The 27,854-nt window shown below is 42.9% G+C and overlaps 4 protein-coding genes across 6 annotated transcripts; 1 reads left to right on the forward strand and 3 right to left on the reverse strand.

The window, feature by feature from the left end:
• Positions 1-18: 18 nt before the first annotated feature.
• ugdh (UDP-glucose 6-dehydrogenase) lies at positions 19-5,842 on the reverse strand. The gene is made up of 12 exons (XM_075462857.1): positions 5,597-5,842; positions 4,610-4,771; positions 4,063-4,164; positions 3,751-3,951; positions 3,467-3,664; positions 2,852-2,999; positions 2,489-2,583; positions 2,285-2,415; positions 1,881-2,020; positions 928-1,019; positions 720-830; positions 19-622 (listed from the first exon to the last, which is right to left on the reverse strand). The coding sequence occupies exons 2-12, from the start codon at positions 4,769-4,771 to the stop codon at positions 512-514; spliced, it is 1,491 nt and encodes a 496-aa protein (XP_075318972.1). The 5' UTR covers positions 5,597-5,842; the 3' UTR covers positions 19-511.
• A 483-nt stretch (positions 5,843-6,325) lies between these two features.
• On the reverse strand, positions 6,326-11,596 carry map9 (microtubule-associated protein 9). Of its 2 annotated transcripts, XM_075464380.1 has the most exons (14): positions 11,460-11,596; positions 11,255-11,334; positions 11,061-11,151; positions 10,209-10,724; positions 9,946-10,118; positions 9,746-9,854; positions 9,600-9,667; positions 9,440-9,501; positions 9,183-9,345; positions 7,957-8,043; positions 7,712-7,873; positions 7,469-7,614; positions 6,988-7,123; positions 6,326-6,780 (listed from the first exon to the last, which is right to left on the reverse strand). In XM_075464380.1, exons 2-14 carry the CDS (start codon positions 11,324-11,326, stop codon positions 6,661-6,663), a joined length of 1,905 nt encoding a protein of 634 aa, XP_075320495.1. In that variant the 5' UTR covers positions 11,327-11,334; positions 11,460-11,596; the 3' UTR covers positions 6,326-6,660. The 2 variants fall into 2 exon arrangements, with proteins under 2 accessions (XP_075320495.1, XP_075320496.1); XM_075464381.1 differs by having other exon boundaries at positions 11,255-11,596.
• A 1,355-nt stretch (positions 11,597-12,951) lies between these two features.
• smim14 (small integral membrane protein 14) lies at positions 12,952-22,559 on the reverse strand. 2 transcript variants are annotated; one of them, XM_075462863.1, is made up of 5 exons: positions 22,416-22,559; positions 17,996-18,091; positions 17,225-17,273; positions 16,935-17,089; positions 12,952-14,828 (listed from the first exon to the last, which is right to left on the reverse strand). In XM_075462863.1, the coding sequence occupies exons 2-5, from the start codon at positions 18,068-18,070 to the stop codon at positions 14,790-14,792; spliced, it is 318 nt and encodes a 105-aa protein (XP_075318978.1). In that variant the 5' UTR covers positions 18,071-18,091; positions 22,416-22,559; the 3' UTR covers positions 12,952-14,789. The 2 variants fall into 2 exon arrangements, with proteins under 2 accessions (XP_075318978.1, XP_075318977.1); XM_075462862.1 differs by lacking the exon at positions 22,416-22,559 and adding an exon at positions 20,328-20,492.
• On the forward strand, positions 21,920-27,233 carry ube2kb (ubiquitin-conjugating enzyme E2Kb (UBC1 homolog, yeast)). Its single transcript, XM_075462861.1, has 7 exons — positions 21,920-22,293; positions 23,156-23,249; positions 23,337-23,395; positions 24,310-24,392; positions 24,478-24,577; positions 24,687-24,815; positions 24,997-27,233. The coding sequence occupies exons 1-7, from the start codon at positions 22,231-22,233 to the stop codon at positions 25,069-25,071; spliced, it is 603 nt and encodes a 200-aa protein (XP_075318976.1). The 5' UTR covers positions 21,920-22,230; the 3' UTR covers positions 25,072-27,233.
• Positions 27,234-27,854: the final 621 nt, after the last annotated feature.

A 27,854-nucleotide genomic window follows, 5' to 3' on the forward strand; every position in this document is an offset into this window, starting at 1 on the left:
ATGACACGAGTGACACGATTTAAGGACGCACATCACATTTTATTGCATTGGCCCTTCAGGTAAACAGTCTGATACAAAAGACACTATTTAACATACAGTAAGATGATTTATAAATTTTTTTTTTTTTTAAAAAGAAACATCAAATTCTGCTAAGATAGAGCATTATTTAATTATATAACAAACGATGTAAGAAAATAGCCCCACTGAGAGTGTACAGCAGACGGGTATCTGACGCTGAAGGTTACGCAGCATTTAATGTAAAATGGTAACCGTGCATCTGGAATGGTTCATCACAAATCTTACTTTAAAAAAAACAAAACGTAATACTTGATTTGGGCTTCCACCGACTCCTGGCTTTCATCCCACCGCGGGGAGCAGCTAGTCGCAGGAGTCGGCTCCTCTGATCATCGGGTGTGTACCAACAGAGAGGCAGGTCCATCCCCTCTGCCGCTGAAATGAAAAGGCTGAGAGAGGAATGCGTGCGGAGCTCGTGTGCGGGGAGCAATCGGCTTTAAACTTTTGCCTTCTTGGTGGGAGGTTCACTGGCAGTGATGCGAGTGCCAACAGCTGCCGGAGTGTAGGGGATTCGTGTGGACGTCACTTTTTTCCCGATGGTCTCGATCTGCAGCCAAAGAAAGGCGGTCAAGCTTTCCGTGTTCCATACGTTTAGACTCGGTGTGAAAAGTGTGTGTTTTTTAATTTATTTATTCCCTGCTCACCTGGAAGCCGATGCACTGGAGTTGCGGGTGGAGGTGGTCCAGAACTCTGCGACCGTCGAATATGAAGGCCGGCTTCAGCATCTTCTTGTAGATCTTCTCGTAGTCCAGTTCCTGTGGCGGCATCGGAGAGGTATGAGTGTCAAATTAAAGTTCACACTTTCTTTCAAGAAAAAAATGAGTTGTGAGATGGATCAATGTGATTAGGAACCTTAAACATGTCCCACTCGGTGCAGATGACCAACGCGTGTGCACTCTGGCAGGCCTCATAGGGGTCTGAAGTTACAGTCACCAGCTCGGACACTGAAAACGAGCAAAAAGCCAGCGTGAGTGAGTGAATCGTCTCGCCCTGGAGTTCATAGTTCATAGAAAGTCTTTTACTCAGGTTCAGGTGGTTTAACTGAATCACAATCACTGACTCAACAGCTAATGAGCGTTTCATTCGTGGCATGTGTGCGCAGAATGTCAGGCTGACCCTGCCACGGCGCCTCCAGGGCAACAATTTATTGGATTTCATGGTTGACTGAGCTTAAAAGGAGCTTTTCCCAAAGACATTTTATACCTGTACTTCAATCACTTTTGGTTCTCTTCCCTCGTTTCAACATTTCAGTGGCTAAATCGCAAGCCAATAGCAAACGGCACACTTCATCACCAAATGTTTCAATATTCAGTTAATAGGAATTAACAGAGAAGTTAGATTTTTATTTTTTCCCTTTGCAGGGGGCTGGATCAGCGGCCTCGTCTCTTTGTTGACGTGTTTTTGGCTTCAACCTGAAAAGTGCCTCAAACTTCTGCACCAGCTTCACGGCTGGCACAGGGATGTGGAAGCTCATTGTTTTATACAGTTTTTTTTTTTTTTTAAAAGCTCGGGCTCCGCAATTAACGTGCACGTGTGAGACTGGTTTTGACCCTCTTATCAAACACACGGCAAGAAATTAAATCATCGTTAATCCCAAAAACGTGAAAGCGTTCCTTAATCCGCAGACCGGATGCAATGCGGGCGTCTTTCTTCTGCTTCAGACCCGAGTGATGTTTGTGTGCGTTCACCTTTCAAGACGGACACATTTGAACGATGACTTGTAAGAAAGAAATTGGCTATAAGGCAAAGTCAATGATTGACAATAAAAGCAAAAAGACGTACCTGTGTAACACACACACACCTACCTCTTTCTGGGTTGTCCTCAGAGATGTTGGGCTGGGAGAGGTCGTGAATGATTTGCTCTTTAAGGACTTTGGGGTCATAGATGAATAGCTTGGCTCCCTCATCCATCAGATACTTAGATATGTAAATACTGGACGACTCCCTGCAGTTGCGAAACAGACAAACACAACCGTCAACTCTAAACGGGGGTCATGGTTCGCGGCTATATCTCGTTGGCCTGAGTTCAAGTGGAGCGAAGTGATCAGCAGAGACTCTGCAAGTTTTGCACAAAGGTTAGACACAGTTTGTCATGGGTATTTGTTGCTTTTAATGCAAATGCTATGTTGTTTTATGACAAACTTTAGAGCCTATATGATAAAAATTAGAGATAAAAATACTAGAAAAGGACAGAACTGAAGACGCCTACCTGGTGTCACCGGTGTCCTTTTTGAAAGAAAAGCCCAGCAGAGCGATCTTTTTCCCAGTTACCGTGTTGAAGAGGGAGTCGATGATCCTGCAGGCAAAGCGCCTCCTTTGGTACTCGTTCATGTCTATAACCTGAGCGGAAATCGGAAGGTGAGAAGAAGGTAAAAACGGGGAGCTCAATGTGCCAATGAGTCGTCGTTCTCACCTGCTGCCAGTAGGAAGCCACCTCGGGAAGGTTGAGGGCCTCGCACAGATACACCAGATTGAGCACATCTTTCTGGAAACAGCTTCCACCAAAACCTGGTCAGGGTGTCAGAAAACATTCACCTCGGTTCAACTGCGATGGAAATCATGAATCATGAGCTATCTCTCTCTAGAGATGCAGTCAAATATGAATAGCTTTGTTTAGATTGGTGTAGAATCACATGATTCCTCCCCATAATTCCCCTCACAGCCACTTTAGCTTGTATGGAGAGGATGATATGGGAGATATTCAGACGGCTGCAGTCTACAGTCACTACATCATACACAGTGGACCATTTCTAATTTCATGGGGGGCGCTTCTTACCAACGCTGGCTTTAAGGAACTTGCTGCCGATTCTCTGGTCCATACCGATGGCCTTGGCCACCTCCTCCACATCAGCTCCGGTGGCCTCGCACAGAGCACTGATGCTGTTGATGCTGCTGATTCGCTGTGCCAGGAACGCATTGGCTGCCTGCAAACACAAACACAACAAATGAGAACCACCCGTTTTTAAACCATTTAGAAACAAATAATTCACTGACTGGTTTCCTTATCTTTTTATACGAAGAGAAGCAATCAAAAGAATCTTAATTGAAAGTTGCTGATAAGTGATTAACTGTAGGACTTTTTTTTTTTTTTTTTTTTTTTTTTTTAAATCAAATGTGAGAATTTCTTCTGGCTTTTCTTGGCTGTTACTGAAGAAAAAAAATCTATATATTTGAACTGTGTGTTTGGCAAAATGAGACATCTGAAAATGTCTCCCTGGGCTCTACAATACAGTAAACTATAAGCTGACTGTTGGATTAATATAATAATCAGCTTCTAATAGAAGTAATATTTTATTGACTAAATGATTAATCCATGTGTACTTACAATCATCGGGAGCTTAACTGAATATACAACTATGAAAATCAACATTTGTCCCAGCCCTGAACTCACCAGTTTGGAGAGCTCGGAGGACCACGTGTTGGTGGTGATGATCCGTGTTTTAGGGACCCAGTGTTCATACACGGCACAAAGCGCTCTGATGGCTCTCTGCCCTTCAGCCGTCTCATCCCCACCGATCAGAACACGGTCGGGCTCCTTCAGATCCCGCACCGCTGTTCCCTCTGCCAGGAACTCGGGGTTGGACAGCACCTATAACAGCAGCACATCTTTTATTTTTAGAAACAAAAACAAAAAAAACTGATATATTTTAGCTTTTTAAATGTGAAAATACAAACATGCAGGTTGAGGCTGGGTTTGGTGTTGGCGTCAAATATCCGTCTGATGCTCTCAGCGGCTCGCACAGGGACCGTGCTCTTCTCCGTGACGATCTTGTACCCGTCAGACACCTCCACGATCCGCCGAGCACACGCCTCAATGAACTTCAGGTCGGCCGCACGGCCCTTCCCCATCCCGTAGGTCTTGGTTGGAGTGTTCACCTGTGGGGGGGAGTGGGGGGGGGGGGGGGGCGTTGGAAAGGTGAGATTTGGCAGTCAAGACAAAATATGTCGTACGGAGCATGAAGTGTGCAGCATGAACGTGTTACTCACAGAGATAAAGACGAGGTCTGCGTCCCTGATGGCTGAGTCTATGTCGGTGGAAAAAAACAGATTTCTCCCTCTGCAGGATTCAACCACCTCTTTCAGTCCTGGCTGAAATGAGAGGAAGTGGGAGGCTGCATCGACTCACAAAGACCAACACTAGTCATGATGATGTAATACCTCGTGGTTGAGGTTGACGTAGAGACGTTGCAAAACAATCTGGAACTAATTTATGTCTCATTTCTCCCATGAGATGATGAAGTAGAACAACGATAGCTGCATGGGTTGCCTAGCTACACCCACTACCTCAACACCGTTAGCGGGTGTAACTCAGGAGACTGACCATCTGGAGTTGTGAGGATCAAGTAAGGCCTGACTTGAGCAAGTCAAACCAGGATTGGTGTGGGAAGTTAAACAGGCGCGTTTTACAAGTGGGTGTCAAAGGTATGAAGGTAAAGGGGAAAGAAACTCATTAATACTCCTGATAAACTGTGACCTACAGCTCTTTGTACTTTCTTTACCCCATTTTCTTTGGTAATAACACTGATATGCTTACCTCATAAATGGGCAAAGTGTCAGAGTTCCAGGCTTTGATCCGAGACTCGTTCACGTCCACAACGGTCACCGTGATCTCTGGACACATTTGGGCGATCACGCTGCAGGTCGGGCCTCCAACATACCCAGCTCCGATGCAACAGATCCTTTTAATCTGAAACATCTGCAAACACAAATATTCAAGAAGGACACAATGAAAAAAAACAAAACATCAAGCATAATTCAAAAATACATAGACAAGCCAATCATTCAGTCTTTCCTTTGCAGGTTAATGTCCTATAACAACTGTCCTTATCGATTAGTAGTGATAATAGCGAAAGGAGCTGATTGTCTAACAGATTAAATGTCCTCTCACTTCAGCTCTATGATTTACTACCAATGTTTGATGTTGTCAGGCATCATTTTACAAACAGCAATTCCACTACAATATCGAATTTTTAAAGCATCAAAATCAGACTCTGAATTTGAAAAACCACTGAATTTTTGGAAGTTGAATTTTTTTTTTTTCCACTGTTGGTTTTTCAAATTCAGAGTTTGATTTTGATGCTTTAAAAATTCGATATTAGAAATTCGTATTCAAACTGATGGCACAGAAAAACTTCCATATATTTCAATCATTTCTGGATACATTTCAGAATGCCAATAACTGTCTGAACCATTCAAAGTCTAATAGTCTGAATAGCTCGACCCGACGGTCACCAGCCGTGCCGTTACAGCCTGGCAGAAAAAGAAAGAGCCCTTTAATAGCAGCTCAGCCACGTCTGGCAGAGAAGAAAAATGAGCCCTTTATCGCCTTTCAGCTCACTGTTCGCGGCAGCTGACCAGCGAAGAGGACTCACTGTTTTAAGTGGAAGGTAAAAACACTAAACGGACCGCTAATTTTTGTTTTCACCTCCTCTTCCTTATCACAGACTGACCAAAGCCAGACAAATTGTGAATGAATGGACACTCTTGGCTAGCTAGCAAACAGTAGCTAACGTTACGTTACCTCTAACAAGCTCGGCAGTCTTTAAACTTCAGTGAAAATAATGTCCTTCTCCGTGGGACGAGTCTCGTGGCCGAAAGAGACGTTAATTCCGGAGCCCAGGCTGTGTTACACACGATAAGTGTTCAGTAAGATGAGCGAAGCCAGCACCCGACCGAACAAATCACGCCCCAGGAATTCCTCTGGTAACTTTTCGGAGACAACCTATACTTTAACGGAGGGACTTCTGCCCCCTCACCGGGCTTTATAGCGGCGGGCACGCGCACACACTTACTTCCGGTGTTACAGCCTCAAAGTAAAAGCGCAGACTTGAAACGCATTTCGTATATCGTATATCCCATTCTGGGATTGCTGATGGGACATGCTGATTTAAATAAACACGTTTTGTAATTTGCTCTAAAAAGGTCCAACCCCTGCAGGAGTAATTTAGTGGCTAAATTAATCTACAATCTCATATTATCCACATAAAATGAGAAATTAAAAGTGAGGCTGCCTGGGTTTATATATAAAATCCTAGATTTGTATAACTCCCAGAACGAAAAGCCTCAGTTTTACAGAGTCTAATGTCTGTTTTTAGAGCACTATTAAAGTAAAAACAATGTAGTTAACTTGTAATCAACCCAAATGGGTTGGTTAAACTCTAGATGAAGATTCCTTATTACAAGGCCCTTGCACAAAAAAATAGACACTGCAAAACAAATTCGACAGATCCGTATCATAAAACTGTGTTTTATATCAATAGTTTCCTTCCTGATACAAACCGTGATTTAACTATGTCCAGCATGGTAAACACAAATCACCACAAATGTTGAAGCAAACAGACAAAGTAAATAATAATGAAATGAGTTTTTCTGTCACACTGACATTTAACTCTCTCACCATTTTTATTATCATACGTCCATTATTTCGTCAGAAAACATATAATATAAAAATATAAAACTGCCCACAGGAGCTGCTACAAACCTGATGAAAAATATCAAATTCAACAGCAGGCACACTCACTTTAGTACAACATACAAAATAAGACTTTAAAACGTTTTCCGGAAGGACGTACTTCATTCCAGACTTCATTTTCGAAATGGGATGGTTTTATTTGGAGGGCTCCATGGCGGAGGCGGAGTGTCCCGGAGAATTTCTTGTATGCGTCTTTCCTCTCTTTGCCTCTTCTGTTCAAGGCCTTTTCTTGTCTGATGAGAAAAGTCAAATGGTCGTGAGTCTCAGGGAGAAACATTGGATTTCAACAACACAGCTCTGCGTCACCGTCTACTGAGAAAACCAAAAACTGTCACTTTGCAGGTCAAAAGTTCACTTGGCAGGATTGGTGATGACTTCCGAGCCACAGAGCAGGAACAGATTACCTGCTAATCTCTTCCGTTTCTGGCAACTCTACTTACCAGCCAGTTTTCATACATCTCTAAGGCCATTTTATCTCTTTCTTCTTTCACGTATCGCTCCTCCTCCGCTTTATTCTGGACTTCTTTGCGCTCGGTTGTGACCTTTTCATGCAGAACGTGTTTCTTCTTGTCACACCTTGATCAGGTTAAAGAGAGGTAAAAAAAAGAAGCAGTTTGAAATGGGGGGTTGTCTCTTTGCACGAAAAGCTGTGACTGCCATCTTGTGGTTGATCATTTTCACAACCAAACAGCACCACTAAAGTTAAATACCATGAAACGTCTATGCACAACAGACACATCCCTGCCACTCCAACCACTGGATGAGTGTTGTGGGAAGTTTTCCGAGAGAACAAGGGGGATTCTGAATATTTGACTCTGACGGTTCAGCACTGTCATCACCGTCTTGTCACTAAAAGCCAGCACTGGAAATGATTTGATGTTTCATTTCCTTCGAAAGAATAAGAGGAATACAAACACTCACCAGTTAGAAAAAGCAGAACTACTGCCTCTCTTTCTTTCCTCTTCTCTCTCTTGTTGTTGCAGTTTAAGTTCATTTTCAGCCTCTCTCTGTTTTCTGGACTTCTCGCCGAGCAGATGATCGTGCTCGTGTTTCCATTTCTCAAACACCTTTAGTCATCAGCAAAGCACAGGTTTCGTATCACACCTGAGCACAAACCTGTTCACCATCGCTTCAATAGTAACGGAGAGCAACTGAGAAGTTTACCTGCTGAGCAGACTGGCTTTTTTCCTGCTTCTCCTCAGTAGCTCTTTGCTCTTTTCGTATCATATCTTTCCTTTCTTTGGCTTTAGCTTTGAGGCTTTCTGCCTTCCTTTCTTTCCAAGCTTCATAAGACGCGATGGCATCTTCCTTTTTAGCCTCTTGCTCCTGTTTGTTGACATAAAGATGGTGAGCAGTATTCTAGCATTATTGATGATTGCGGTCTTTACTGATGATATTTTGTGAATCACCCTTTTCTCTTTTTCCTTTCGAAGCTCCTCTTTCTTCTTTTGCTGCATCGTCTCTCTTGACTTTTCTTTTTTCTCTTTAAGCCATTCCTGTGAAGTGCAAAGAAGGGGTTTGCTTAACGAAGAATATCACGTGGACGCTCTGATGCCCTCTGCAAGACATAAATAATCAGCTATCATGTCCAGATGCTAGGAAAAAACAAAACAGAATGGGTCTGGAAATACTAACTCCTCTGTGTCTGATATCTGAAAGAAGTGTTGTAAAGGGAAAATATGCAATTACATTTTCCCAGTGTTTCATGTGACCTACAAACCTCTCCATTTTCTTTTAACCACAGATCAGAAACCTCTGAACAAAAAGAAAAGTCTCTGAACAAGCTTTTCTGGTTTGCAGCCCATTATGAAGCCAAAGCCAGAGAAGCACTGCCCCCACCAGTGAATGTAACAACCGCTGTGACATAGATGCACAACAGTGTCTCTGTTAGGTGCAAATGATGCTATATCGTCTGTCGTTGAGTGACATTTGAGCGACTGAAAATCAAGAGGATCAGTTTTATTGTGATGCCACAACAAGCGCTTCCCTTTGTGCGTAATGTTTGCAGACGTTTAGCTAGTGTGGCTAACGAAGCCATAACTGCAATGCAGATTATTTAGAGAACAGGGCGCAAGTCCCTGCAAAGACAATGTCTTTAAGTTATTTGAGTGGCGATTTTGTCAGATGAGGCTGTGGTCATGGATTTCGTGGTTTTATCAGCCTAACATTTTTACTTGTATTTCAAATGTCCAGTTGTGGTCAGTTTGGCATTTTCTAACGTCGTCTAACGGAACCGTGGAGACAAATTAAGCCTTTAATCAGAAGAAATGCATGTGCAGCAGGAATTTATTTGGATTTCAAGCTGGGCCATTTGGATCAAGGCTTAAACTGGGGGCATCATAGGCATGACTGAACCATCTGTGAAGAATTTGGAGCTAATGATAATAATGAAAACATAAATGAGACTTAAATGAAGCAAATACAAGTTCCCCGAGGTTAGAATGATTTAACAGGACCTATCAGTCAGGTGACAGAAATCACTATCGAGACAGCATTGAGTGCAAGAAGAACCACGATGTTTCCAAACTGTCTCGCACCGTTAATCAAAGAACAAAGGAGAACCTTAACTCGACTTACAACTACTGCACTGTAGACTCTCGCGGTGACAGGAAAGACAACACACACTCACACTGACCTGGTAAATCGCAGCTCTGAGAGAATCTGCTTCCTGTGGCTGAGACTCTTGGAGGGAGACTTTACGGTCCAGAACTTTGAGAGTTCCCAAATACTTTGACTTTACTCTCTTGGAACAAACACTCCGAGACCTCTCAGGGGTTTTAGAGCGAACACTCGATGTTCTTAATTGCAGTTAAAAATAAAAAACAAAAAGGCGATCAACAATCTTTCCTTTTTTTAACCGTTTCATTCTATTTGTGAAACTGTCATACTGACCTGGTATCGAAAGATTTTTCAGGTGCACAAGAGAGTTGATCCGAGTGATCTCCAGAGAATTCCTGAGAGAACAATGAACAATTAACTCAGATTAGGAGGCGGAACATATCTAACGTGAGACTAAACACCCCAGGCATGGATAACGTTCAAAACATCTTACATTAAATTCTTCAAATGATGAAGAGTAGTTTCTCTCCGGCTCTTTGCTGTCACCAGAAATAAAGCCATCTAAAACAGTAAATCAAATGTCAAGAGGATGGAGGACTTATACGGATCTTTTATAGTGCTGAAAATGTAAATTATTACCTCTGGAACCAGAATCAAACGTAGACCCCGTGAGGAGGTGTGACTGTTTGCTCTTATTTGAAGAGGACTTGCTGAGGTTACAGGAAACTGCACGTTCCCCATCTGACCACTGACAATAAACGACAAAGCAAACAAGCTGCTTACTTTGCAAATCAACGTAGATGATAGTTGAGCAATGAGATAAACTTCCGGCTTCTTACAGCTATACTGCTGGATGTAGCAGTTGAGAGGGGGATGGACGCAGAAGTAGTCTGGGGTCTGCTGACATCCTGAGATGCAGTTTCCTCAGCTGGTTTCTCTGTAACGTTAGCCTTTAATCCAAGGGTCCGCTGCCGAGGTTTGGGTCTAGGTGGCTCCGTCTCTGCAACACTATCTGATTAATAACACAAAGGGAAAACGTAACTTCCAATATGTGCCTCTTAGTATTTTCACAAAGAAGTATCACGCGCAGAACTAAACAGACCAACTGAAATAGCGTGGCTGAGGTCAGACGCTGAGAACCGTGGAGTCTCCGAGCCTTCCCCCACCACCGCCTTCCTGTTCTTCTGCCCGGGACCTGGAGTGTCCACCACACTGCCGTCAGACGGTAAGGGCAAAGTTAGAGAATCGTTTGATGTGTGAAAGGAAAGACTTGAGTGCCCATTCGTGATCTGAGGGTCAGCAGACTCCAAATCCCTATTTTCAAATTGTGTGTTCTCTTCACTGACATTCGCAGAGCGCTGAGGGGAATAGGAGCCATTATAACTGCCAGTCCCGTCAACAGAAGACCCCGGCGGCTCATTTTCTTGTGCCTCTGATGCTGCTGTGTCGCTCAAGGGAGAGCTTTTTCTTTGGGTTTTTAGGAATGAAACTTTCTTTGGCCTGCTATGTTTGCCTTCATCGTCTGAAAGCTCAAAGCTGTTAGGTTTGGGTTTATTCCTCCCAGCCTTCGGTGCATCAGTCCTATTTTTTCTTGATTTGAGAAGTTCATTTAAAAAATCTGAAACATAAGAAATAAGAGCAGAGTCAGCCAATAGATTATATTGTCTCATCTCAACAAATCACAGTGATTTAACAACAGCGTCTTCAGCCAGAGGCTTCCTCAGCCTCAGTAAAGGGGATCACTTCTGCCCAAAGTAACAGCACACACTGACTCTTATGAACTTATACCCATTTGATCTTCTAAACTGTTCATCTTATTGAAATCTTCAATCACTTGCACTGCGTGAAATAATTTCCCTTTTATTTATTACAAAGAAATACTCTGTTCTATTCTTTCTGAAATTCCTCACCACATTATTCATGTTTTTGGTATTGTGATGATCTGACAACTCACCATCTTCATCATCATCAAAGTCATCAAGGTAAGAGTAACGTTCCGCTTTCGTTTTGCTCGCCCTGGAAGCCACAGCAGCCTGAAGTTCATCCTACAACATGATTTTACTTTTTCAGTGGGGCTGTCGATTTATCTCTAATCCCATTGTTTTTCTTTTGGTAAGAAATCCTGAGTACATACAGTTAAACTCTCACCTGAAATGTTGTTCTCTTGGATGTTTTAGGGCTTTTCGTGTACGCCAGTGTCGTGATCTCCTCATTTGTCATTATGAAAACTTAAAAAAAACATAAACAAAATACTCAGGTCGCGCGCACGGACATTAGCATGCCAGCTAGTCCTTGCTAAAGATAGTTCGCCACTAAGTTTCTGCAAATAAAGATGACTACGCATTACGCTCACCTTGTTTGTGACACAGTTGTCTTGTACTTCTACTCACATCATACAGCTTAAGATAAATATCATGTAAACGAATCCCGGGTTAGCATACAGAGCTACAGAGAGCTAACCGAGTTGTTGATGGTAACCCAGGGAGACGGGCTCTCGAGTTCCGTTTCAACGACGTTGCGCATGCTCGGAGACCCAAAACCACAACCTGCTTTTTCACCGAGGGTGTCGCCGGCGGCAAGTTTGCGCAAGCGCACTTTGCATGACCGTAATAACGGAATTACGGTTTGTGCTAGCGGAACAATTCCAACGGTTTTCATAAAGAATGTGTGACCGAAGGAGCAACTTCGTGCCAAGAAAGTTTGTCTTGCGATGAGGAGAGCAGAGCCACACTCCGGACCGTAGAGGCAGAGGCGATGATGGAGTCCCTCGGCCCCCGGTGTCCAACCCCCCATCTCAATAAAACCCACCAACAGGTGAAATCTTTTCACACTCTTTTTGATGCTGCAGTTTTCCAACACAAACGAGAATGCGAGAAAAAAAAACTTCACAGGCACGTGGCTGTACACTTTTGACTGCCATTTTCTAATCTTCATAATTATATGTCAAACCTCTGAGATGAGGTATACGAAGTTAAATAATAATAATAAAAAAAAAAGCTAAAGCGGGGTTTATGGTCGGAAACCAGGTCGTCTGCGTGTGTGTTGCAGCTAACGCAGACATGCCCCCCCCCCCCCTTGCAGACACTCTGGTGCATCTCCCCAAAATTGTAACTGACCGCAGACAGTGCCGCAGATATCGTCGCAGGAGTAGAGAAAGGAGGCCTCTGATTGGTCAACTTTACATCCGCTCTACACTATGCGTATTTCCGGTTTGCTAACCGGCTAATGGTGATGCTCACCGTGACGCTTCTTTCGCCTCTCTGCCAGCTCCAGTAGTAGCAATATTTCTTCTATTTCTAGATCGATCAGCTGCATCTCAATCAAAGTGCGCATTCGTCCAGTCGCCATTGTTGTTGAATGACCTCCGTAACAGGAAGAGAAACACACCACACCCACAATCCTAGCTTGTTCGTGATTGTCCCTCTTGCGTTGTGGCGTGGGATTAACATAGCGCAGACCGCGCTTCAAAATTGGGCATAAATCAAAAATAACTGCGTCATACCTGCGACAAGCTCACTGCGACACACTGCTGCGAGAGTATACACGGCCCTTAGGAGTCTAAGAATTGAAAAGCAGCGCAAGTAAAAAGTACCTCAGCACCAAAAGTAGTTGTTGCAATTACATTATTACTCATTCAATAATGAACACGCAAGAAATGATTAAGTTGGAGACAACAATTACACATCAGCCTGCAACTTATAACACAAGGGGAACAGCTCAAAGCTCTTAATGCGTTTACTTATAAAACTCATAATTAAGCGGGAATATAAAATGGATGGATGGATAAATGACAGCAGACAAGTGTTTAAGAGACCTACAGTAAATAACAAAACACAGCCAAGCAATTAAGACTGAGGTATTTATTTATTTTTTATTGTTTTGTAGGAAAAGTGCATAGTTCAAGCCCTTTTGTTCAAAGTAGCAGTGAAATTTGAAATCTCATGTCATACCAAATAGTCCACGTAATCACCTCAGGAAGTGGTCTGGAGTTACCACTTCATTTAAAACATCAGCTGATGAAGATTCCTACTCTTATACCCCCGCTATCCCCGAAACAAGTGGAAAGCTGCAGTACAGGAATAAGAAAAACAAAAAGCTCTGAGGACATGGAAAGAGCACTCTTATCATAAACCAATGGTGTTACAGCTCAAAAGCCTTCAATCCGCAAACAAATCCACAGATTTTCTTTTGTCAAAGACACCCGGAACCAACACAAGACCCAAATGCACTTTAACTACCAAGCACAGGAAAGATATTCATACAATACAGTCGGGGTTCATGAAAAAACAAACAACTCTCCCAGAGTGCCGTGCGACTGCTCGGCTGGTGGCTCTGAGGATGAAATAAATTCAAACAGGGTTCTTTAGAATAGAAAAGGCTGCCGCAGCATCAAAGCATAATGCCCCCAATAAAATATGTATACAAAAAAAATAGAAAAAAAAAAAAACAAGGACAGGCTACCGCTCCCTCCACCGCCTTCTACGAGAAATTTAACCGAAAAAAACCCCCCGAAAAAAAAACACAAAAGTTTTGTCTTTGCGAAAGCTCTCTAAATTCCAGAACAAATCACTCGCGCCCGTTTGAACACAGATTCTCATTCACTGACTTTGTGAGGTTGAAGTAGAAACCTTTGCACTGCTCTCACACCCGACCCTCAAAAGAAATCTGGAGCTGTGATGAAACACGAGGTTTCTTTGGCAACAACTTGTTGTTCGCATCAGCTGGTCTTTTAGCCACAAAACAAATACAGTCCAAACAAAATCAGCTTAATATTTCTTAAGCCGATTTTGTTCACAGTTCTTTTTTCTTGAAATCATACCTCGCAGTTAATCGGTTATATTATTATCAATAATTAATATTATTATTATAGATTTTTATCCCTCACTTTACTTATCAACTTTCTGTAATTTGTTGCGCATGTGTAGCCATCTCAGTCACACACACATGGATCACAGTGACCAAACCAACCGATATCTAAAGGGACAAGACATATAGTGGATGTGACTATTTGCTGGTTGTAGTCCACATTAAACACAGAAGACTAACTCACTGCCTTAAACAATGCGATTGTTATCGTAAAGGAAATTCTCATTCAGAAATCAACCTAAACTAATGAACATAATAAGTTTGGTCATCCTGCTTGTTTGGTTTGAATTTGCTCCCGATGTGACGACGTCATCACCTGCCTAAAGTTGCGACTTTAAAGGTGAAATAAAGGAATGTTTCAGAGAATCAAGAACCAAAAACCACTCAGCTAGAGCTGCAACAGAAAAAGGAACCACCCGAGAAGGAATCTCAGTGACTGCCCCCCTCCCTCTTACTGATCGTGTGACACATTCCTTCATTTTGTTTTTCTGTGTGCGAGCTTCAGTAGATCCGGAGCTGGGATCGGGGACCAACTCCAAACGCTGACACACCTCCCGATTTTAAGATTTTGTGAAGTAACTAGTGGAGCCCAAGTGATATGCCCGTTTTAATCATAAAGTCTGGCTTAAAAACCCAAAAACATTTCTGTTACAAGGAATCAAAGGTAGATCTGCAACAGGATTATAAGAGGAAATAATGGAGAAAGATATGAGAGTGAAAGTTGACAGGGAGATGCTGCTGTCCTGGCCACAGTTACAGGCAACTGGGAGGCTCCGGTCAGAGCGGGTGGATGTTTGCCGACGATCTGGTTCCACCGTTAGTCGACAGGTGGCGCTGGGGGCTCCCTTCTGTCGCTCTGGAAAACACACAAAAAACGATTAATCCTCTAAAACAGGAACACGGAGCGCAGACGAAAACGTTATCGTGGAGATGAACGCTTATTTAAGGCAGCATTTTAAACGCTTTGCTACACTAGGCTAGCAGCATGTACTGATGATCCAATGTTCAGTGTGCATGAAAAATGTATTCATGCTAAATGGTTTGGAAAAATAAATGCATTTGAAGATAATCTCCGGCCTACATCGTGCCCGTTAAATACCAAGCGCTACAACAGAAGAGAAATTTAAAGACAAAAAAAACTAAAGAGAGAACCCCAAAATGCCAACACGTTAGGTTCCCTCCGATCACAAAGCTGATGTGACCCATCTATGAGAAGAACTGTAGTAATCGTGTTACTCAGAAGAACCAGGGACCTGTACAACAGAGCAGGATTAGCATCTCTGGGTTTTAGCGTCTCAAAGCTGCTTCACCTCTTATTGGGCTGCATCGCCATGGTTACTCATGCTCGAGACCAAATTTGCTCCAGAGGAGGTTCAGTTTGACATGAGAGATTACCACATGAAGAAGCATCAGCTCCAGACCAATAGAACACCGTCTTATTCAGATAAATGCTTTGCGTGTAAAGCCTCTGAGAGCGTTTTACTTTTCTCTCCGAGTCACAGAACATCTAAACTGTTCCGTTTGGCTTTCACTGCGAATCTTCACGAGGGACATCTCATCACGAAGGAATGCTTGTAGGCCAAATCTGAAAGTGGTTTGTTTTTTTTGTCTACAGCTGCTCCAGTTTATGTTTAAAGATGTGGGTGTAAAACGTTAATTCTTCTGCTTTAGTAGAATAATTTTCTCTCCCCCGGCCCTTTTTTCTCATGAGCATGGGTGCTGCGTATCAGACTTGCCAGACTGCATAAACTCATATTCAAATCCATCTCATAAAATGTGTTAAGAAGATGGAATTCCCCCCCCCCCCCGACTGATTCGAATCGCTTTTATGTTTGTTCCTCATTTGATGCGATCAACATAAAAAAATATAAAAACAGTCAGTGCTGCATCTTACAATAAAACTGAGTCACTTGCCCCGTGGAGAGGCAACACATTGACTAAAAATAAAACAGGACTCTAAGCAGCCGAATCTACTCGCGCCTTAGAGAGGCGACAGTGAGATGGAAGAACTTTTGAATTCAGTCAGCCATTTTCTTGTCAGGCTTTCTTCCTGCTCTGGATGGAGCAGCGACGTTGTTTTCAGCCTGCTGTAAATGTTTACCTGATGAGCTTCTGCAAACACATGCGGCAGGTCAATAATCAGCTGCTTTTCTCAGGTTTATCTCAACTATTCCCTGAGAAAAAGGCACAAACTGAGCTCCCAGTGAGAAGGACGGGAAGTCGCATTTAAAGAAAGATGCACCGCTCAGGTCCTTCGTCTATTTGTGGATCTGCAGTCATGTTGAACATCAACAGGAAATCTGCTTTCTTCAAATCCAAAAACTAAGTATCATTTAGATGACACTAAAAGACTAAGCTTACTGTAGATGGGATCATGTTCCTTTAAGGGACTGTACGGGATGAGAGCTCCAAGTTTAGCTAAGCACCTCCCCAGTTTATGTGTCAGTCTGATTAAAGACCTTGACTGTACATGTTTAAGGACTGAGAGTGTGTCCACAACCACAAACGCTCATGGTTTATGTTTTCAATAAGTGCATGTTCCATATCAGGTGATTATATATCAGCCCTTCTCACCCAGCTGCTCATGGTGTGTACAAAAGCTTTTCCTTCTCTTAAAATCTGTGAAAACAAATGAGTTAATAGCCCTAATTTAACAGGAAGTAAGCCAATGTGAGAATAGAGAAAGAACATTCGCCTCCCTGTTTATTCATAAAGGAGTAGATGTGTCCGGTACCTTAGCTTTTGTTGTGTTTCTCATCTAATTTTATTCCTGTTAGACGTGTTAAATCAACCTTAACATTATTATTATTATTATTATTGGCTTGTTTACCTCAGTAAATCTGTAAATGGATGAGCCGTGTCTTATCATATTCTTATAGAAGCAAATTCAATCTTAGCCAAGGCAGAGCAGTGACTTGCCGTTTTAGATTGGCTCTGCAGTGTAAGAATGATCGGTACTGACATTATGAGGTCCAGTTGGTTTGCCTGCAGGACGGGCTCCCCTGAGACTGGATGGGCGCAGCAGAAACAGGACCAGGGCCACCACCACCCAGCCCATGAGAACCATGGGGAGGATCAGGTCACCTCCTCCGCCCACTGTCCCACTGGGTCCTGGCACTGTGCAGGAATACAACACCTTTACACACCGAATCGAATATTTCTCATATAAGATTGTGAGCGGGGCCACATTTCCACTCTAGAACAAGCACAAACCATAAAATGTGAAGTATATAAAGGGGTGGGTGTACATACACTCCTGAGGACACTCTGTGTCTGTGCAGTAGAACTGAGATTGCCTGAGCTGGGGGGGAAAAAAAATACAGAAGGATCAAATGACAGAATAATTATTTACGCTGGGCATCAGTGCCCTCATCTGGCAAAAGGGGACACACAGGTGGTCCATACAAAAAACAGTAAATGATGCTCTATGTTCTACAATGCTGCGTCTGCTTCCTGAAATAGAACTGATTTTATGGCATATTGAATGGCAAATGTTGTATGAGGTATTTTCGAAATTTGGCAACGCCCTTTAATGAAGTGAGCTAATCAGAAACCTCGGAGTGGTTTCAAGCTCTCAGCCAACTGCGACGCGCCACACAAGTTTTAGCCGAGCGCAAACAAGCAAATTAGGTCAAATCTGTAAACCGACATTAAAAGTGAGCGGCGGATGTTTCCTTTATTACATGTTTGACCTCATCTTTGAAAACTCACCGTCCACCAAGAAAGGACAGAATTTATTTCACAGCACAACGTAAATCTGACTTCACACGGTGGAGCAGAGTGAGACATCTTTGCAGGTCAGCACTGATAGGATCTCAGGACAAACACGGATCAGGAACCAGGATATGTTGGCTCAGCGTCACTTTATTTCCTTTTCTGTCCTCCTGGAAAGACTTTTACGTTACAAAGTGTACGTCTTTCCCTCCTCGTCTACATTTTCGTGCCACGCAACATTCTTGGAATACTTCGACCTGTCCGCACAATTTCATTCGCCTTTCGAAGCCTCCCAGTTTTGTTGCTTACCAGGTTAATGAGGCGCCTCATAGCATACTCCTGGGTGCAGATGCACTCACAAGGGTCGAAGCCTCCCTCTGCCATTTCTCACCGGACAGTATCCACCTTGAAACGAAAGCGCTGAATGTAACTAGGACGTACATGAGCAAGTGAGAGAAATCTAATGCTACCTCTTGTCAATGCTGTGGACTATTGTTGTTTTCCACAGGCGCACAGAGATTAGGGGGAGGAGACTGCTCAGCCAAGGACAGTCAGCATACTCTGTTTTTATTATTCTCCTCAAAACAGAACATTCACTGTAGAAAACTCAGAAGAGGGAAGTAAATGAATAAATAAGTAAAGGTTTTCTGACTTAAAGGATAAGACCGGTTTTTTGACATTGGGCCCTTGATTTCACATTATAACATGATGTTCTACTCACCCCTGCTTGTTGTTGGTCATTTGGAGCTGTTCCGAAGATATTCGCGAGGCGTCTGGCTGCTCTCTTGAGATATTCGGCCATGAAACGGTTTCCTATGGGCAAGCTTATACAGGCACAAACTATGCTGTTTATAATTTATTAATTACTGTACACTAGCACTGATAACGTGGAGGTGCGTCGCTTACTTAAAAAAATCCGGGTTACTAATTTTGAATTTTAGCCGAATGAATAAATAGGCAGCAGGTCTGTGGGCTGCCTGTGGCAGTAGCACGATGAGGACGTCAGTAACACCCACTTTACGACAAAAAAAAACAAAATTACAGAAACCCGGATTTTTTTAAGTAAGCGACGCACCTCCACGTTATCAGTGCTAATGTACAGTAATTAATAAATTATAAACAGCATAGTTTGTGCCTGTATAAGCTTGCCCATAGGAAACCGTTTCATGGCCGAATATCTCAAGAGAGCAGCCAGACGCCTCTCGAATATCTTCGGAACAGCTCCAAATGTTCAACAACAAGCAGGGGTGAGTAGAACATCATGTTATAATGTGAAATCAAGGGCCCAATGTCAAAAAACCGGTCTTATCCTTTAATAAACCGGAGCTTTATCACTTTTTCACAACTTTATAAATTTACCAAACAAACACAATTCCAAAACAGCTGGAACGACATGTAAAATGTACAGAAACACATCATTGAACAATTTTTAATCACAACAAAACACGGAAAACTTTTAAAAGTTTACTATTTGACGACCAACATGAGCTCATGTTGAATTTGACGGCGGCAACACGTCTATAAAAAAGTAAAAGCTGTGACAGGGGCAACAAAAGGCTGGGAGATTAAGTGGTGCTAAATAGAAACAGATGGATGACCATGTTGCCACTGATTCGGTTAATTGGCAATAGGCAGGCAACATTTTTTTTTTGGGGGGGGGGGGGGGGGCAAAAAAGAGCACCTCAGAGAGGCAGAGTCTCTCAGAAATAAAGAAAAATGAATTGTATTTGGGAAGCATGAACAGCGCAACCCTCTGGAGTCAAAAAGAGAAGGACCATCCAGCTTGTTATCCGCGCTCACTTCAAAAAGTCTGCATCTCCAATGGCCGACGGGAGCATTAGGGTCTACGGGACTGGAATATTTTTACATGTGCCACCGTCAGTCAACAGGAGATTACATTTATCACAAAATAGCTAAATGCCTCACTTTCAATATTTGATATGTTTTTTTACTTCCACCATGAATAAACCATTGGTTTATGAAATAAGCAAATTATTGCTTTTTTTTTGTTATCTAAATTTTACACAATATCTATAGTTTTTGGTGGCTGTATGTCACAGGTTTTACTGGGTGCAACGCCACCGTTTAGGATACTTTTAGCAGGAGCTGTGTTTTTATTAAAGAAGTTCATGGCACAAACTGGGAGGGTTTACCTAAGCTGGAACGAGCCAGTGAACTAAAAATCACAGAAACACGTCATTGTATTAAACAACGGCCATATACAGTTTAGTCAAGACTTTCCTCAAACTAAACATTATGACTTCCTCGATGATGGAATTCAAGTAAGCAGTCTTAGTTTTAGCACCAATGTGTAAATGTTTTTTTTCTTTCTTTTTCTTACTTTCATGGGTGGGTGGCTGCACATCTGTAGAAGAACAAACAGACCAAGTTGTCAGTTTAACTTAACTCGGAAAAATCCCAACGACCTTATCAAAGCAGCCATCACCACCATTAACCAACTGTCGAGTCAAAACATTAACACTGAAGCTGGAACTCATTTAGCTTAACTAGCTTCTTGCTAGTCTCGCCAAACCGAGCCGCAGAAAGCTCCCAGCCATGTCAGGTTTTTCTTCTCTCTTTTTTCCCTTTTGGTTAAACACTGGACGCGGATGTGACAACAAACAACAGAAACACGACTTACTTGAGCTTGGTAATTACTCAGAAACGACAACTGTCTTTAGCGGGCCTGCCGCTGCTGTTCCCCTCAGAGACCGTCAGTTCGCAGACATGTCAGCCATCCGTCTCTGTTTTGTTTAATACACGTGAGCAAACCAGCTATTCTTCACGACTGACATCCGGGACCTAACCCGACGGGCCCGACCAGACCGGGGCGGGGTGTACGGTACGAGGGAAGCTTCTACGCTCTCATTGGTCCACGCATTTGATGGGCGGACCTTCTAGCCAATCACATTATGCCGTGTGACTAGTAAACAAAGAGTCCAGCTGTCTGCCTTTACAGAAGGCAGATGTACTTAAAACATCTGTGCAACTGTATAACCAAATATTTGATGCAATATTTGGTCTTAAAAAGACTTTATCTAAGGAAAGCATTTTGAGAATACACTTGATTATTTCAGCTTCGAGCAATTTTCCACAACAATTCCACATTTCAGGAAGAAATGTGTTACTTTTTAATCAATTGCAATTATTTGGAAGCTGGAGCTGCTTGGCACATTTTACCCTAAATACGTGTGCTCCGTTTACAATGTATGTTGCACCATAACCAATCAGAGTAGCCACAAAAAAGAATTCTATAACTGAGTACAAATGCACTACTTGAATTGTCACTTCTTACCATCTCTGTTGAAATTGAGCCATTTCTTAAACTTTGATCTTGTGTGATTTGCCACATTCAGTGTGATGCATTTTCCCCCTACCATTTCACAGCTTGTTAACTCGTAAAATGGAGTAACAGTGCACTATTACGTTATGATTTTTTAGTGGGATTTATGGGGAAAACTAGTCTGAATTGATCTTGCAATCAGTAAGCATCTGATTTCATAATTGTCTCATACCAGCTTAGCTTAAAAAAGTAGTGATGCACTGTGAACATGCATTAAAATTGTCTGATCTGAGTAAAAAGTACTGACTACGTAGTGTGCTTTAAGTATTCAACTTAAAAGTAGTAGTGTCCTCTTGTGAATCTGACACATATTTTGTATGTTTCTGCAATGGGCTGATTGTTTGACAGCAAAGTTGGTCTCCTTTCTGTACTCCTTTCATAAGATATGGAAGCAACGCAAATGCTCGTCATGTTCAAAATCAAGAGGGTATATTTGAATTTTCAAGCAGCCGAACTGTCACTGACAAACTACAAGCTAAAAGTGACTGAAAAGTCTGTGGAGTGAATGTTCGCTTTAAGCTGAGGCAACCAAGATGAAGTGTGGAAGTATGAAAGCCAACATTCAGATGTTGTGTCAACTGGAACCTGAATTACACTGAAAAGTCAGCTAAACTGTAAGATTTGAGCAGAAGTGCCAGAGAAGAGCAGAAGTGTTAGTTGGTATATAATCGTTTGGGCTTCAACACCAGACCATCACCACCTCCAACTGTTATTTGACTAATAATAAGTTGAACCTCTAAGCTGATTTTCAAGTAATAAAACAATACACGAAAAACAAACAAAAAAACAACAACAACACGTCAGATCGCAGTCAGGTGTAAAATCCTGACAGCTCTCATTGAACCAGATGTGCTCAGCACATGATGAGAAATGCCCTGAAGGCAAGTTTCAAAAGAGCATTAACCCACGTTGTCTGTCTGTCACTGGAGCCCAGCTCGTTAATGAAAGTTCCAGCTTGTGCTCCATGCAGCAGCTGCTCTGTGGTGCATGTTCTGGACTGACTGACGCTGTGGGCTGGCTGCCTGGCAGTGCACGGCAACGGTGATCTCCCTCCGAGGTGAAAGGAAGCACTAAACGGTGAAAGTGAAAGGAGCTCCACACCAGAGAAAAACACCGAGCAGGCAGTCCCCACACAGACAGGAGAAAGGCCCCGGGTCTACCTTTCGAGGCGGCAGCAGTAGCTCGGCAGACAGCCACAGTCATGGCTAACATCGCGGTCCAAAGGATCAAGCGAGAGTTCAAAGAAGTTCTTAAAAGCGAAGAGGTGCGTCTACGTTACTGGCTGTTTTTATTTCCTCCTTCTGCTGTTGTTCGTTTTTGTTTACTCCGTTTAGGCTGTATTAAAAATTGTAGCCACAGCAACGCGTTAGGACAGAACAAAATTACCTGGTGAGGTCCCGGTTCTACGTTTCGGCAGGTCAGGCCCGAACAGGAGAACTTTAGCTAGCTTTAGCTTTAGCTTCGTATGTGGTAGAACCTCCCGTGTTATGTCAGGTGGGTGTGATCAGGAAACACCGGGGATTCGATTTTGTCAACTGACAGGCCTTCTTGTTTCCAGCAAACAATACCGTATGTCTTAGAGAAATAACAACTAAAACAAACCCACTTTGAACGAACTGCTTCAAAGGACTCATGTACAGCCGCTGTTTATCAAATTAGTTGGCGACACGCCGGTTCAGCACCTTTTAGCTTGCTCGGGGAAACGTTATGTTGACACTTCGTGTACAGTTAGCATTAGCATGTCGCGTTGTTCTTCAGCGTTGAGCCACTTAACAAACTTGTTATCGGCTCGGTGTGGGAGGTTTGCGGTCATTTACAAGGTTTATGTCGTCATTCTTCCGCCTGACAAGTCGAGTTACTGTCGGTTTATAGTTAACTTCGGCTTGTCCAGCTCGTCTGTTTTGCTAACATGTCCCAACACCTCTCGTGAAAATGTGGAACAAACCGACTTTTAATTCCACGTTCATTTTTTATCGGTCGCTTCTGTTACGATGAGCACGTTTGTGGCTTCTTGTTTGCCAGCTGAAAGTGAGACTAAATACTCGATGGAAATGTGTCAAAACGGGCGGGGACCCGTAATGCCTGCTTAACTCTTTTGTGCTTCTGTCATTTGTCCGAACCCTCAGACAAGCAAAAACCAGATTAAAGTTGATTTGGTGGATGAGAACTTCACAGAGCTGAGGGGTGAGATAGCGGGTCCTCCAGATACGCCATATGAAGGTACTGCCACACACCTGAACTGTAGTGACAGCACTTTGTCACGGTTTGTCACGCTTTAACGTTTTGTTACTATGCTTTCTCTTCAAGGCGGAAGATATCAACTTGAAATAAAAATCCCAGAAACCTACCCATTTAACCCACCAAAGGTATGCACCCTCATATCTTCCATCCGGTCATCTGAAAAATAGTGATGGCCTCCATTTTGTTTGTGGAATTAATTCAAATACCAGAAGTGTTAAATACTAAGAGAAGCCCACAGTAAGCAGGTTTGGTGGTTGTTGTGCTTTCGTAGGGGGCATTTTAGTGGCAGTGCCAGTTAAAAAGTGCTCATTTATTTATTTATTTCGCTCAGGAAAGACCCTAGACCCTAACCCTAGCCAAATTCTCTAAATATGAGGGATTTAATATCCTTTTGTTGGAAACACCGGACCGTTCTGAGTGAAAGAAAAAAGATAATTCTGTCCCACAAGTCCTTGCGGCCGCAACTTTCACAGTGCTGCTGGGTTATTTACCCAGTTGTATCGTGATTAGCGTGGATAAATATGAGGACAATTCCTTACGAATTTATCCTACCATCCTAACAAGGAAAAGCACTCAGGTAAAGACGGCACGTAGTCATTCTTTTGACTGTTGGACCTTCCAACACACTTTTAGGCTGGTGTGTCTTCTGGTTTGTCACCCATCTGTGTACTCAGTAGTACTCTGGCTACCGTCATGGGTTTCATAAATATAAATGAAAACAAGAGAGAGAGACTCATTGAGTGTTAACCGAAAGAGAAGTGAAGTCGTGCTCGAAATGTAAACGCACACAATCCTTTTCCCACAGTCGGTCCGCATTGCATTGAAAGCCTTTTAAACACACAGTTTTTGGATGGCGGTGTCACCGCGTGGCTTAATCAAGTGAAACGGGACTCTTAATAAGCGCACCGGTAAAGCACGTACAGTGAGGAACTTTGCCACATTTGATGTGCAAACTACAGAAAGTGGTTTGGCTCAGTGATTTTTGACATCAGCCACACAACGAGCACCTCTGAAATCTCCCCCGTCCGTCTTTCTTCAGGTGCGCTTCATCAGCAAGATCTGGCACCCTAATATCAGTTCTGTGACGGGAGCGATATGTCTGGACATTTTAAAAGACCAGTGGTGAGTGAGAAGTATCTAAGCCCTGTGATCCACTGTATTCAGAGATGAGCTGTACCCGCTCCAACGTTTACTCTGTCTCACCCAGGGCAGCTGCAATGACCCTGCGGACAGTGCTCTTGTCTCTACAGGCTCTTCTCGCTGCAGCAGAACCAGACGATCCCCAGGATGCAGTTGTAGCAAACCAGGTGAGACGCACGAATGTGTGTATGTGTGTTTTTTTTTTTTTTTTTGCTATGATAGCGTGGCGTCGTGCCTTACATTTACCTTCTTGTGAACTCTTGTCTGAATCCACAGTATAAGCAGAACCCAGAAATGTTCAAACAGACTGCAAGGCTGTGGTCACACTTCTACGCAGGCGCTCCGGTCACCAGTCCCGACTACACGAGAAAAATAGACAAACTCTGTGCCATGGGTTTTGATAAGGTACAGTAAGATATGTTAAAAAAAAAAAAAGGAAAACAACATTACTTAATATTAGAAATGTCTGTGTTCAGTTGACAGAAAAGACATTTTACTTTCAAACTGTTTGGTTTAATTCACTTTATTTTGCAAGGGGCACGCAGGTTCCAATAGTTTCTCAATGATTCTTCCCCCTTCTACTCAGAATGCAGTAATAGCGGCCCTGTCTTCCAAATCCTGGGATGTGGAAACGGCGACAGAGCTGCTCCTCAGCAACTGAGGCCCATCCAGGTGCGAGGATCCAAAAACTCCGGACAGCATAGCATCAGCTCCTCTCTGGCACCATTCCACCTTTGCCTTTTGTTAAGCAGATACCCGCCCCAGGTTCACCGCAGCAGTCTGGGCCTTCTTTTTTAATCACAAATTAGTTTGCTACAAACTCGACACCGGTAGCACCGCAGTTGCCAATATGTACGCCACCCTGTTGCCTGTCTGATCTCACCTTTCCTTTCTGCTGAGGCTTTTCTTCCTCTTGACACGTGTGCTCTTGTAACAAACTTAAACTTTCAACCATGCAACTTGTCTTCCTTTTTAATTTGATTTGATTTGCTCTGAAACTTTTTTTCCCCCTTAAATCCTGTCTGTGCTCATTATTTTGCTCGATCAGCTGCCATCGCCTGGTGGATTCTGCAGGGTAAAATTCCGGGGGGTGGGTGGGGACTGCCGTCACTATGACACGTTTATTTCGTCAGCAGAGAGCCGGACTGAGCGTCACACTCCCTGCGCATGGGCAGAACACTTTGCTTTGGGTTTTTTCCTTTCTTTCTTTCTTTCCCTGAACACTTTCATCATAGATGTGCGAGTCCACTGCAGAAGTATGGATGCAGAAGGCGGTCATTTAGTGCCACGCATCCACGCCCTCCTCCACATGCACCGATGGACAAAGTTATCTGTAAATAGATGTGTGTAAATTTGAAAATACAACGGGGATGTAATTTTCTTTTCATACGCGGATGGCATTGTAAAACAAATTATTTTCAATATAAACTATGCCTACTTTACAATTAGGTGGGAGAGATATCTTTTTATGCTTCTTTAACCCCCCCCCCTCTCTCTCTTTCTGTGTCATTTTTGTTTTGTTGGCTGTAAGAGCTCAGGCCCCTGCGGGGTCGATGCACGTCTCCTCCTCAGCTACGCCACAATGCGAGCTTTCCTGGAGTCTTTTCTGATGCTTGCATGTTCTGTTGCCTTCATTTCATTTAGCCAAATGATGTGGTGGGTGTGTTAGTCTTAACAAGCCCCTCCCCCCCCCTTGAGAACTCGTCAACAACACCCTCTGCTCAATCAGCCGCAGAGTTGCATCTGTGTGGGGGTGTAAGAGCCTTTTTGTTGTGTTTTCTTTTAGAATCCTGTTGCTGTAAAATGCCCCCCCCCCCCCCCCGCCATAAACAGATTCGACCTGTACACCTCAGCAAGAACTGAGTGATGTGAATGCCATCGAGGATTCAGGTTTGCAGTGCTGTGGTGTTTCTTTCACCCATGTAAAGGCAGCGATTGTCTGCCTCGGATTGAGAAAACTGCTAACTAACGAGATCATTAGGAGATGGAACTGAGTCACAAAATGTTGGCCATATTTAAAGGTGTATAGGTGATGTCCAGCATACCCAAATGTGCTTTACTACAGAGACAAAAGAACCTCCCCAAAAAGCTCATGTTCGGAGTATTAAGAGGCTGGAATTCCTCTGTGTATGAAGATAGCAGTGTTGTCAAGGATACGAGTACATGAACTTAAGATGTGTCGAGTTTACAGAGGCAAAAAGGCAAAAAAAAAAAAGGTGCTTATGCATTTTAACATGGAGCCGTTTGTTATTAAAGATTTATGTTCCTTTTGCCTGACCTCCAGCTCAGTCCTTTTCAGCACAGCATTACAGTCTCGCATCAGTTATCGAGCTGACAGTGAAGCGAGTTTGCAGCCAGGAAACGAAAAGTTGAGGCAGAGAGAATGTACACACAATCTCCTTGTAAATAGTTAAGGTTCTTATGAAAGGGCTGTGTTGTAACCACTGGGGGGTGCACCATTGACGGCTGGATCTACATTTTTGTAAGAAAAGGCAGAGACAGAAGCCCCCCCCCCCACCCCTCCCGTCTTCCTGGTGTTTATGTACAATATTGCACGATGACAAAGCGTAAAAATAAAAATAGGGGGGGAAAAAAGGGGGGGGGGGGGTGTTGCATCCCAGTTTCTCCATTTGGATCGAGACTCATTTCCTTTTTTTTGGAAGAAAGCATCAGCAGTACAAAAGAAAAAAAAAGCATGGTTATTTATTGTGACAGTGTTATGTTTCTTTGATTAAAAAAGTGGGAAAAAAATCCAACTAATAAAAACAAAAAAAAGGGTTTGCTTGCATTTCTGAAAGCTGCACTTCGAAACACACCGATCGAGACAAATCCACTGCACGGTAACGTCTAAAACCATTTATTCATTTATTTTGGAAAAAAAATTAAATATGAGAATAGGCATATTTTTAACTACATCAAAAAATAACCCGTGAAGGTTTCCACTCATTCGATGCTTCAAAGCAGGACTTCACCCAACAGAAAAGTGACAAAGTACAAAAAAAATTTAATTGAAAAAGATGACAAAAGAAACCCTCAACATACTTGTATAGTAATATATCATTTATGCATTACAAAGTGGAGTACTAATGCTGTTTAAAAAAGGAAAGAAAACTCGGTGTGAGGAGCCCGGGGCAGCAAACTGAGCTTGGAGCAGTATTCAGTTTGTCCAATTTGAACACTGGAAATGAATCAAAAGGCATTTAGGAAGCGCCGCGTGGCAGTTAAGAAGTTGCGATGCGAGAACCAAGCACCGAAACGTAACAAAGTTTATAAAAAAAAGCATCGATGTTCCCGTGTTTTCTTAAGATTAGCTGCGAACGATCGACTCTTTGACATTTAAAGAGTCTGGAACTGGAAATTTTGCACATTCGTATTTACAATCTATAACAGGTTGAAGCAGGAAATCAAAAGTACTGTGCAACAGACACAAGGAGGAAGAGGTCA

The sequence above is a fragment of the Odontesthes bonariensis genome, chromosome 4, assembly GCF_027942865.1.
Source record: "Odontesthes bonariensis isolate fOdoBon6 chromosome 4, fOdoBon6.hap1, whole genome shotgun sequence".
Lineage (NCBI taxonomy): Eukaryota > Metazoa > Chordata > Actinopteri > Atheriniformes > Atherinopsidae > Odontesthes > Odontesthes bonariensis.